A 13,071-nucleotide genomic window follows, 5' to 3' on the forward strand; every position below is an offset into this window, starting at 1 on the left:
TTCATAAGGGTGGCTTTTATTTTGTGGGCATCACATCGCACAAAGCTCATGCGAGATATGGCTTGTATGAATAAGCCCTAAAGCTGTGCTTTACTTAGTCGTTATGAGTAAGGCTGCCTGCACATGGCTGAGTCGGATTCCGCAAGTGGAATCCAACCCTGTGCCCTGTCGGTAGTCTTCACAATCTGTGCTGAGGATGTGGCGGCCGGCGCACATGCGCAGTACAGATTATGCCGCGCCATTGCTAGGCTATGATGTGGTTCTCGCGATCTTTCCGCAATGATGATTGTGGAAGGGCCGCGTGTCGGACGGCTTCCATTGACTTCAATGAAAGCCGTTCACATGGAATCCACACAGAATCATAGCATGCTGTAATTACTCCTCCGCGAGCAGGAAATCGCAATCGATTTCCGCTTGTGTAGAGGAAATCGCGTTCTGCCATAGCATGCAATTGACGCCCGCTCCAGTTTCCGCAATGCAAATCTGCCCATGTGCAGACGGCCTTACAAGGTCAGAGTTAAGGCTCATTCACACGACTGTAATTTCACCACGTATTGCTCATGCAATTTACGACCGTGAGATATGCGATGAATGGAGTCAATGAAAGTACATGGATTTTCATAGATGCATTCACATTGCAAAAGTAAGTGCACCCCTATGTAATGTAACTTCCCACTGTCGTACAAGAGTGAAATTTGGCATGAGCATTCTTTAGGTCCTAAATAAGAAAAGCAAAGGAGCCACAACTCTAGTATTCAATGCCAATTGCAAAAGTAAGTGCACCCCTATGTAATGTAACTTCTCGCTATCGTACAAGCGTGAAATTTGGCACAACAATCTAATTGACCTCTGTGTTTATATACTGAGGAGACTATAACTGACCTCTATGTGTATATACTGAGGAGAATCTACCTCAGCTCTATCTGCATATACTGAAAGGCTGTAAAGTACATAAGGAAGCGGCCATGGACTGCAGGGATGGAGCATGTCTTTAAAGGGGTTGTCCCGCGGCAGCAAGTGGGTCTATACACTTCTGTATGGCCATATTAATGCACTTTGTAATGTACATTGTGCATTAATTATGAGCCATACAGAAGTTATCAAAAGTTTTATACTTACCTGCTCCGTTGCTGGCGTCCTCGTCTCCATGGTGCCGACTAATTTTCGGCCTCCGATGGCCAAATTAGCCGCGCTTGCGCAGTCCGGGTCTTCTGCTCTCTTCAATGCAGCCGCTCGTGCAGAATGCCGGCTCCGTGTAGCTCCGCCCCGTCACGTGCCGATTCCAGCCAATCAGGAGGCTGGACTCGGCAATGGACCGCACAGAAGAGCTGCGGTCCACGGAGGGAGCAGACCCCGGCGGCCATCTTCAGCAGGTGAGTATGAAGACGCCGGACCGCCGGGATTCAGGTAAGCACTCTCCGGTTTGTTTTTTTAACCCCTGCATCGGGGTTGTCTCGCGCCGAACGGGGGGGGGGGTTAAAAAAAAAACAAAAAAAAACCCCGTTTCGGCGCGGGACAACCCCTTTAAGGCTAAGTAGGGTCTGCAACCTCCAGTCTAGGATTAAATTTAAATAAAAGGGTAATAAGTGAGGAAAGTGGTAGGGGTGGCACATTCTGCAGAGGGACATCGGTACATGCAGTCTGAGGAGAATCTAACGCTCCTCTATGTGTATACATATTTTATTCCTCAGTACCTCTGAAGTAACCATGACTTCATGAATGTAGGTAAACACCTACACCAAATTAACTCCGGCGAAGCCGGGTATATCAGCTGGTGTATATAGATATAGATGGCGTTAAAATTGAACTGGCTACCACATTGTTAGTGATGTTTATTCATTTTGTCTTGGCCTAGAGACTGCGCACATCTGGCAGGCGGGATTTTTGATTCTTCGCCTCTGATACATCTTTTCTTCATAAACAAGGTGTAATTGTTCCCAGTAGGGCGCTCGGTATACTGCGGAATACCATGTGATTATGTTTACCGTGTGTGCGCGCAGTAGCTGTCTGCCAGTAGGCTTACTACTTAATATTATCATTCCCATAATTAAGCCTGTTTTCACATCTGCGCTGGGGGTTCTGTTTTTCTGCTCCGTTATAGGAATTCCATGGCTGAACTGATCCGTCTTATGATGGAACCGAACAGCGACGAACGGACCCCATTGACTATAATGGGGTCCATGTGGTTTCAGCTCAGCTGTCCGGTATTTTACCGGATGTAATGGCTCTGCATGCAGCGCATTTTCTTCCGGTATTTTGTGCCTGATCAGAACCTCCGTACGGAGATTGGGGCGCAGATGTGAAAGCGGCTTAAGTTAGATTTCCCTGATGTTTTTGTTTTAGACTGCTTGTGCTAAAAATATCGGAAATCTTCCATACACGTTATGCTTCAGCATTGTTGCTTCATCCAGGCAGCCATATTCCTGCCAGAATCAATATTTATCTATTTTGTTAGTTCTCCAAAGGCCATAGATATAATTTGTATTAATCTAAATAGGCCCAAAATGTATTGGAATTCTCTAAACTGACATTTCCTAATCTGGAAAGTCTGATACATTTTTACCAACATGAGAATTCATCACACCGGGAAACCCAGCAGAGAGTCCCAATTAGGAAATTCCTCTGATTTAAAGTTACTTTAGGCCTTTTTACTTCCTCTGTTTAAAAAAAAAAAAAAAAAAAAATTCTTTAATAATCAAGAAAATTCGTCAGAACCCCATTGGCTTCTAATTAAAGGACTTTTACTGGATATTTTTACAGGGACTTTGCTTCCCTTACGTGAAAATGAAACTCGAGAGTTGAGGGGTCACTACAATCTGCCATTGCTGACAATTCATGTGTCATTATAATAGAAGGAGATTCTTTTCTGTTAGAGCAGGGAGACTATGGAACTCTCTCTCATAAGATATTGTGAAAATCCATTGAATTTAAGAGGGGCCTGGATGACTTTCTTAAAAATAGTAATATTGCAACAGTGAACCATGGATTTAGGCGCCCCCCCCCCCCCCCCGTTCACGTCCGAGGCGGAATATCACCAGCGGGGGAGGAGGGGGAGCGCTGACAGGTCTCGGCGGTGAGCCAATCTAACAGATTTAAATCCTGCTAGCAGAGAATTGCTATGAATCTCCACTCGTGGACGCCGGCACTGCGCTTTCCATAGCAACGCTATGGAAAGTTTCACATAGCGTGATCCACCAGCGATTTATCAGCGGCCGATCATCGCCCATGAACAGGCAGCCTTATTCTGATTGCTGTATTTTTAGTTCGAATGAATTTACCCCTTAATATGGGAAAATTGACTATGGCTCACCCGCTCCCGGTGTCTTCCGTCTCTGCTATGTGCACATGCGCAGAGCGGAGCCGGCCCGTCACTACTGACATTTCTGTGCAGGTCTCGCAGAAATAGGACTTGCCGCGATTTGTTTTCCTCACGTGTTTTAACGCGGACAAATCGTGGCCGTCTGCATAGGATTGTGTTTTGTAATGCAATCCTATGCAGGCGGGCACGGGCGGAAATTCTGCGGGAAATCCCGCTGCGGAATTACCGCCCGTGTGCAGGGGGCCAAAGATTGAGGAAAATTAGATTGCTTGACCAGATCATAAAGCTTATTATGTGTCTTTAATGATAAAAGGGATTTAGGTATGGGTGTGACTTTTCAAATAAAGCAAATTTCACTTTAATTAAAGGACTGTTCCAATCTTTGCTTTTTCTTTATAGCTGAGAAGTGAAACTGCTGCTATAGTTACCGAACACATGACCAGAGCGGAGTGCTTCAACCCAAAAATAAAATGTAAAAGCCCTCTCTTCCCCCCCCCCCCCCCCCACAGCCTTTCCCATAATTTAGAAACAATTAAGAAAAACACATTTGGTATCCCTGTGTCCGTAAAAGTCCGATCTATCAAAGTAACGCATTATTTGTCCTGCACAGTTTACAAAAATGTAAAAAGGTTATGTCAAAAGATGGCGACAGAAAATTTTTTTTTGCTGCAGTGTGTATAATGTAGGAACAAGACCTAGCGAAATGATGGCAGAATTGCAATTTAATACACTTAGAATTTTTTTTTAACGTTTTTTCCCCCCAGTACATATTAAATAGTACCATTGAATAATACATCTAAACCCCCCAAAAACAAGCCCTTAGACATCTACGATGGATAAATAAGAATTATGATTTTTTTTTTTTAAGTGGGGAGGAAAGTATAATGTTGCTTGTTTGTAATCTCCGAGAGTTAATGATTTCCTTTTTCTCCTACAGAATTCCCAATGTTTCTTCTTCAATACGGAACAGAGGGAGCAGAGAAAGGTGAGAATTCATTCTAAGGGAGGTTAAAATATTTGTCAGTGTTCAGTAAGCGCTCATTTACATCTGCACTAAGGATTTCCGACTCTGCAGTTTTTGCAGAAAAGCTGAATTAAAATAAAATTAAACGCTGCCCTTTTTCCTCATTGATTACAATGGGTTTTCAAGAAGGCAGAAAGTTTTCAGTTTGCTTTCATTCTGTTAAGTCTCTGTTTGATTTTTTTTTCTTTAACGGAACAAGTAACACGGCAGCCTGCACTATTTGTTCCATTTAGTAAATGGAGACTTAAATACTTACCTATTCCTCCCCAGGCAATCTTCTTACCAGATCTTCACCTCACCGGTCTTCTCCTAGCTCCTCTAGTCCCCTGGGTCACCTCACTGCAAGTCGTCTGGATCCTCTTCTTCCTGTGCCGAAGTATACATTCTCTGCACTTCAGCTTTCTGCCTAGTGGGGAAAGCCAAATCCTTGGCAACTGCTTTAGCATGCCGGCTTTTGCTGCGACTAAGAACGAGCGGTGTCTCGCCGCGAGTGTTCATACGTATACTATATGAAAACTAGAGGCGAAACCCCGCGCCTGTGCGCTAAAGCAGGCTGCCAAGGATTTGGCATTCCCTGCTAGGCAGTGAACACTACATCACTAGTGACATAGCGTACACTGGCCTGCAGGAAGCAGAATGCTGAGAATGTATGCTACATCACAGGAACCCGGGGGGACTGGAGGAGCCAGGAGAAGATCTGGGGGAGGAGATATGGTATGAAGACTGCCTGGGAAGGAATAGGTAAGTATAGGATTTTTTTTTTTTGTAATGGCAAAACCCCTTTTAACGGAAAGGAAGCAAACTGAAAGCATTCCAACTTTTTGAAAATCCATTAAAATCAATGGGGAAAAACACAAAACTTTCTGTTCCATTTTTAGAGGAGAAAAGTGGAACAAAAAGACGGAAAGTCCTAACACATTTCAGATTGCCTATCATCCACTTGACACTTACAGTATGTGGTGTCGGATGACCACTATTTTGAGAACATGTTGTTTTATCTGCTATACAATATACTACCTCGCTATGATGCAATACACTTGTTTATGTCCTCTTGCTTGGTGATAAGATGCAGGACTTTGCTATCTTCATGAGACACTGTAATCCCTTTAATAGTATTCCTTTTCAGAGCTTTAATTACTGATCTTTCTCGTTTAGGAGCTAAACATAGTAACATAGTATATAAGGCTGAAAAAAGGCATCTGTCCATCCAGTACAACCTATTACCCCCATCCCCCCACCCCCAATGTTAATCCAGAAAGAATCAAAAAACACCAATGAAGTAGAAGCCAATTTTAAGGGAAAAAATTCCTTCCGGATTCCAATCTGACAATCAGAATAATCCCTTGAAGTTATTAATGATTATTACATAATATTGTATCGCTCAAGAAAAACTTCCAGGCCCCTCTTGTTCTCTTTTATCGAATTTGTCATCACGTCCTCAGGCAGAGAGTTCCATAGTCTCACTTCATCCTACAGTAAAGAACCCCCTTCTATGTTGGTGTTCTTTCCTCTAGACGTAGCGGGCGCCCCTTATTACAGTCACAGTCCTGGGTATAACTAGATGATGGGAGAGATCTCTGTATTGTCCCCTGATATATCCATCGATAGTTATTAGGTCACCCCCCCCCCCCCCACAGCCATCTTTTTTCTAAAATAAATAATCCCAATTTTGATGCTCTATGGGTATTGTAGTCCGCCCATTCCTATTATTATTTTAGTTGCCCGCCTTTGTACCCGCTCAAGCTCTGATATGTCCTCCTTGAGTACCGGTGCCCAAAACTGTCCACAATATTCCATGTATGGTCTGACCAGTGACTTGTAAAGAGGAAGAACAATGTTCTTGTCATGTGCTCCTAGACCTCTTCTCATGCACTCCATTATCCTATTTGCCTTGGCAGCAGCTGCCTGACACTGATTGTTCCAGTTAAGCTGACATGGAAACTTGGGGATTTTAGTTAACTGTAAGTGTTCCCCAGTGGTTTCCCATTTAGTGTGTAATGGTGACATGTATTTCCTCTGCCCATGTGCAGAATGTTACATTTATTAGTCTTAAACATAATTTTCCGCTTTTCTGCCCCCAACTTATCCAGATCCTTTTGCAACTGCCTTGTGTCCTCTCTTGAATTAACATCTTTACATAGATTTGTGTCATCTGTAAATATTGATATTTTACTGCGCAATCCTTCTACTAGGTCATTAATATATTAAAAAGAATAGGACCCAAAAACAGTTGTTTGTCCCCCCCCCCCCCATTATACTGAGCAGGTTGCATGCCAGGTAACGCTACTACCAAACTAGGATCCTTGCTATGTGGATGCCCTATATTGGCATAGGGCAGACGTACCTCTATTCTTCAACTTTATAGGGAGGCACAAGAAGTAATTTTTTAATTTCAGAATCGGTGAGAGAAATAAATTGTGTCGTGCTCCATAATACACTATATTACAGAAGTATTCTCCAACAGAAGCATTATGGTAGCATGGCTGTGCAACAGCCTGGACATTTTGGAAGGAAATGGAAGAAATTAATCTAATAAGTCCTGTGGTGTGTCTGACATATCATTCATCTTTTCTGGATATATTTGATACAAACTGTGCTATTGTTCGCCCTTTTGTGCTGTTCTGCCTGTTTCTTGGTTGCCATGGGTTACAGTACTTTATGTCACATCATCCTACTGTTGTCACATTTTTTACTTGACCCACTGTGCCCCCTTTTTTCTTTTTCGACTTGGATTTACTTTTTTTTGTGTCTAATCTTTGAATTGCAGCGTGAGGACCTGGAAGAGGTAACATAATACAGTAGTCTAGCAGTAGACTGCACCCCTCCCCCTAGTGCTGTGCAGGTCTCTGTGTGGACATATTAGATATATATGTGCAGATACATATAACTGGTTGAGTTGCACACCATGCAGGAGTGACCCCCTGCAACATAGAGGCGTAGCTGAGGGTTCAGCGTAAGGGTGGTGGGGTGGAGGGGGGGACATCCTGACTAGGCCCTCAACCCAGATAACGCATGTTTACAACTGTAGACACACATTCTAACCATAGAGCTCATCAAAGATCAATATTACCAACACGCAGTGACCATATAGTGGTATACACCAGGTATACGATCTACAGGGTGTCTGTGAAGAAGTGATTACAATACAGCAATATCTGTTGACTCACAAATGTATGTCTTCTCTGACTGGAGTTGCTCACTTTTTTTCCATCGTTTCCAACTGACCCTTACCACCATGATGACTTCTACCAGCCAAAACTTACTTTTGCAAAATATGCAACACCTATATCTTGGGCTCCTCACATTTCCAGTACCTCACCAACCTTTTCCCAATCCACACAAACTTTTCATCCTCCTTTCCCCAATTCTGTGCCTACTGATGCCCCATCTGCCACCATTACTGTACTTGCTGTGTGAATTGATGTCCTCAGTACTGTGTCTTAGAAATAATAGTTGTCATAACTATAATTACACCCCACCCCAAATTAGTGCAAATAAAAGGCAGCCTTGAAAATATTAGTTCCAGAGTTCACAAAAGGTATTCCCCCATATTATGTATCGGGTAATAGTGCATCATGTAGTAAAAGTACCATCTATTGTACCCCACAGAGTAATAGTGATCTTCTAAGTGCTCTATAATATGATAGTCGTGTTGTCCCCTTTGCGCTTCCGCGCAGTAATAATGCCCACTGTTCCTCACCTTAAAAAGTAGTAATCCCCCCTTTTTGCCTCTAAGGAACTAATAGTTTTCCTGGAAGGTGATACTGCATCCTGTATACCCCTTTAATGGTAATAACGCCCATAAGTGCAGTGATGTAATTATGTCAGATGAGTTCATGGTCCCAGCTTTCTGATAGAGAATTGGAAGGCAGATAGCCCATCCCTTTCTACTTTGATTAAGCTTCTGCAGCATATTCTATAGGTCTTCTTCATTACTTTGGATGTGTAGTCATATTTTTGTTGTTTTTTTATTTTTTTTTATTTTTAATGCGTTTGACAGCATTTTTAATTCACTTTTTCATGGCAGTGGGTGATGTAGTCTGTTAAAAACACGCCAAACTCACGGAAATGGAACATACAGCGTTCGTTTTAGCGCGTGATAGACACGCTTTGCTAAAACGTTTGACTGAGAAGCCCTATTGAAATCAATGAAGGCTCAGTACAGCGTTTTTAGCTGGCCTTTTAAAACGACCGCTGAACGCTCTAAAAAATATAAATGCCTCTGTGAGAGTGGCCTAAGGAGTCCGTTTGTCTCATTTTATGGTTCGTCGATTGGCAGATTAATTTACAGTTGGACGGTCATTGGATGTATTGGGCAAATAGTTTTTGGTTTTTGTAAATTGAAGTAAATAATAAACAATTCACCCACTGTATTCAGAACCACGTGAATCTGCTGAATCAATTTGACATTCCTATGCTTAAAGGGATTTCCAGGATATAACCTTGATTACTTGCCTGTATTTAGGAATGGGGCTGGCTGGGCTGGACTTGTCTTGTTAGATATCGGAGTGCCACTGTCCTGCATTCCGATAGATCGGTGGGGTTTTAGTGACTAAATGCGTATCCTAAAAATAAGCCATAATTGTTATTTGCAATGCTCCTCTGGGAAATAAGATATATGGTGTAGCGCCTCGTAGGAATTTTTCCAACTCCCATTTGTTTACATTATTACCCAGAGGAGCATTGCATGGCCTATATACGTTTCCTCATACCAACTTTACTGTCTCCAGAAGGAAAAACGGTATGTTCCTAGTTCCAGATTGCAATTTTTTTTATTTTTTTATATCCAGCTAACCAGCGCCCTACTATTCACTGACGAGGAACAAGAACCCTGAAACAAATGTCTACACATGGGTATCTCTTCCTTTTGCAGAAGAGTCTGATTTGGCTTTATATCCTTACTCATGTTGTAAGGCCTTTAAGAAGATCATTGATTGATTTTATAGGGAGGCTACCTTCCATCAGGTGGTGCTGCAGAGGCATTTTTTTTCATCTGCAATTTGCATACCTTATTTCCTAGAGGAGCATTGCATGGCCTATATGTCTTCTCACGCCAACTTGGAATTCTCCATAAGGAGGAACTGTACTTGAAAGTTTTTTGGATATCCACTTTGCTTCAAATTAGATTTTTATGGCCAATTGTGGTAAAAGGGTTTTGCTCATGAAGAGAACCCTTGTTCATTCTATGTAGAGGGGGTCTATCATTGGGTTATCCAGAACTGAGAGCTGCTCTGTAAAAGCTTCTCCTGTTCTGGACCTGAGCACTCCTCGTAATTCATCAGAATTGCTTACTTTTTAACAGTCACTGCAGAGAAAATGCAGGATGGATGCAGTTTTCCCTAGAAATCTCCTGTTTTGCTGCACCAGACTAAAAGGGGTTGACCCTTGTGGAACTAGTGATGAGCAAACTTTTCAAAAGTTCAGTTCTGATGTTTCAATGAACTTTTTCAAAATGTTTGGTTCAAACCAAACCTGAAGTTCATTAAAACCTCTAAAACTGGTGTATAACATTGTCTAAGAGCTATAAAAGCCCTCAATACTTTGAGGGCTTAGTCACACAGGCGCATCGGTGCCCGTGTTACTGCACGAAGAAGACGGCTGCACTTCAGGACGGACGTCTCTCTGCAGCGCCGGAAGAAAGAACATGTGACCGGCTTCATTGCCGGTCATGTGTTCTTTCTTCGGCGCTGCGGGGAGTCATCCATCCTGAAGTGCGGCCGTCTTCTTCGTGCAGTAAGGGCTCAGTCACACGGGCGCATCGGAGGCCGTGTATGGACGCCGATGCGCCAGTGTGACTAAGCCCTGAGAGTGTTCAGGACTAGTATTGAGCGAACCGAAACGGTACAACCCTGTTTTGGGTAGAATTTTGGTGAACCAAACTTTTAGCAAAGTTCGACCTGAAATTGGTTTATTCTGGTTCGGTTCACCACTAACTAGATTTATATAACCAAGTTAAAATATGTGCTAGATTGTTTTGGAACTTGATGCAAGTCATTTTTATTTTTATTCTTTAGTTGTCACTTGTCCATCTCCTTATGGGGACTGACTTGGAATTGGCTATACATCAGACAAATAACTACTAATTTCAAGTTCTAGGCCAGTCTTACACAAGCGTTTGTAAAAATGCCATGCTTGACAGCGTTTTAAGAACGCTGTTCCAAAACGCTGTATTCAACAGCGTTTTAACGCACCCTATCATTGCAATGGGTGATGTGGTACATTTAAAAAGAGCTGCACTAAAATAGAACAGACAGCATTCGTTTAACGGGGTGTTAGAAACACCGTGCTAAAACGCTCGTCTGAGAAGTCCCATTAAAATTAATCTAGGTTTAGTACAGCGTTTTTTAAAGCGACTCTCTGGTTTCAAGACTGAACTCTGTCTGGGACTGAGGGGTTGTGGATATATTACCTGCATTTGTACTTCTCTGCTGTCCACCCGACTTATCGGTTCCGCTCCCAGTTTTTGGCTGTTCAAGATGATGGCTATAATTTTCTAGCTAACTGCACACTGTTCACTGCTCTTTGATTGGCCAGTGCTGATCACCTGAACAGTACCGGCCAATCGGAGAGCAGGTATAGTCTGACACCATCAATGTACTATGGGGATTGGGTAGCTTGAAGATTGTATCGGCCAATTTAGACAGCCAAAAATGGGACTTGAAACTGGCAGAGACTCAGGACTGCAGAGAAGAACTGCAGGTAATATATCACCCACCCTCTCCGATTCTGGGATAGAACTTTGTTTCAAGATTGAAAGATCACTTTAAGTAATTTTTTGAAACCTGTATATGGTCTCCTACTGATCAGGATAGTCGCATTAATATATTGTATTAGTGCTTTTGACTGTGAGATGGGTTTCTGCATTGAAATATTTCACACCGTTTTTGGATATGTTTATAAAGACCTGTTTTGGATGTCAAACCATTGTAACTCTCAGCGATAGACTGCCACTTATGAAATGGAACAGACAACGTTGTTTGTTTCTAATCAGCCTGTGATGAGTCCTCGGTGATCGTAAAGTGGTGTCGTCATAGTTCTCCCTTGGGTTGGGAAAGATGAGATTCATGTCCCTTGGCAATGCAAAATGTGCGTCAGCTGAAGATTTGCTTAAAGTCAAATCCATTCTCTTTTACAAGGAACATTCATTCACTGGCCATCGAGAGGCAATGAACTATTTAAAATCGGCTGCCTCAGTTTAGATGGGGGTGAGAAGCAGCAAAAATGGAGTCTTTCTCATTTGTATTTTTAAGTGCATAAAATAAAATAACAGAATTGTTCGACTCCCCAGGAGCAGAAATTCCCCCCGTGTTGTGCATTAGGTTCACAAACCCTTATGTGGAAACCTTACCTGTGACCACAAGGGCATTGGTACTCGCAGCACAAGTCATTTTTCACTGAGATTAAAATTTAAGGGCAATTCTACCTGATTTGTAAATATTATTAATATTTTCCAAGAACATTTTAATGATTATTAGTAAGGGATGTCTAATTGGACGTCTTCAGTACTGCCAGAAATTTTCAGAAGTTACTAAATAGGTGCACCTCATGTAGAAGTCCTATGTGGACACCTCTTGTATACTTAGGACAGATGCATACACCTGGTCCCCGCTCTCATCCTGATCACGTGTCCATTTTTGGAAGTATCTGAGATATTTTGATTGTGCAGAGAGCATTGGGAATTGTGAGATTTAGTACAACTAATGAGTCCCAGGACATGGCCGCTTGTCAATCATCAGTTTATGCCCTGGAGCGTTTTTATTTTTTACAGTTTTCGTTTTAAATGTCAGTTATTGACCCTGATGTGAGTCAAGAGGCTTAAATGGGTTTTCAAACTTGATCTTGATGACACCCCTCATGACCATACGCTTATTGAAGGGGTCACAGCACTCCAATGAGCACTACATCCCCTTCATTGCTTACTAGGCCTGTCATTGTAGCTCAGTACCATTTAAATTCAGTCAGCTGCTTGTTGGGGCACCTAGTATTAGACCCCCCCTCATGATGTCACATTAGTGGCCTACCCTAGAAATAGGTCATCAGATTGATAAATCTCGAAAGAACCCTCTTAATCTTCCTTCAAGGCAGTTCCCAGTTGCCTGGGAAGTTTAATCGGACCCAGGCAGAATCGAGTATCTTGTCTGAACATGTACCAGAAGCTCAGCAACATCAAAGGCGCAAGACTTTAGTGAGATGCGTGGATGACGCCAACTATATCATCCACGCTATAAGGTGCTGAGGAGGCGGACTTTGCTGAAAAAAATGCAGTTGGCGAAGCTGGTCTGGTACGCCAACCGGACCTCTCAGCTGCTTTTACATATGGCACGGGAGATTTTTTTGTGCTTGCGTATTATGCAATACCTACAGGCAAACGTGAGCGAACCAGCATAAGGCAATGTATTTGATTGCCTACAAACTACCACGTATCATGTGCCCATAAGACGCGGTAAACCTGATCACGAGCGTATACTACAGCGTATTATGTGCATAATATGCAGTACCAGTCTCAACATTGACTTTCAGTTGCCTCTTACACACAGCGTGTAAAAGAAATTGCGGCATACTTTATCTTGGCGCATACTATGTGCACATACACACCAAGGTAGTGTATGGGAATTTTCGTGAAATACGTGCATGGTGTGCTACAAAGCGCCCTTAGATCTGTGGGAAGGGCCCTTGTGAGGTTATATAGATGACAAGTTGGATAGTCATAAGAATTTTCAATCCGTTC

At 42.6% G+C, this 13,071-nt stretch overlaps 1 protein-coding gene across 1 annotated transcript in view; it reads left to right on the top strand.

The window, feature by feature from the left end:
* The window catches only part of RIC8A (RIC8 guanine nucleotide exchange factor A), a 44,658-nt gene that overhangs the window by 9,313 nt on the left and 22,274 nt on the right, over positions 1 to 13,071 (top strand). The window contains exon 2 of the mRNA XM_066607213.1: positions 4,257 to 4,304. Within this exon, the coding sequence (XP_066463310.1) occupies positions 4,257 to 4,304 (48 nt within the window). The remainder of the gene's footprint in view (positions 1 to 4,256; positions 4,305 to 13,071) is intronic.

This window comes from Eleutherodactylus coqui, chromosome 6 (assembly GCF_035609145.1).
Source record: "Eleutherodactylus coqui strain aEleCoq1 chromosome 6, aEleCoq1.hap1, whole genome shotgun sequence".
Taxonomy (NCBI): domain Eukaryota; kingdom Metazoa; phylum Chordata; class Amphibia; order Anura; family Eleutherodactylidae; genus Eleutherodactylus; species Eleutherodactylus coqui.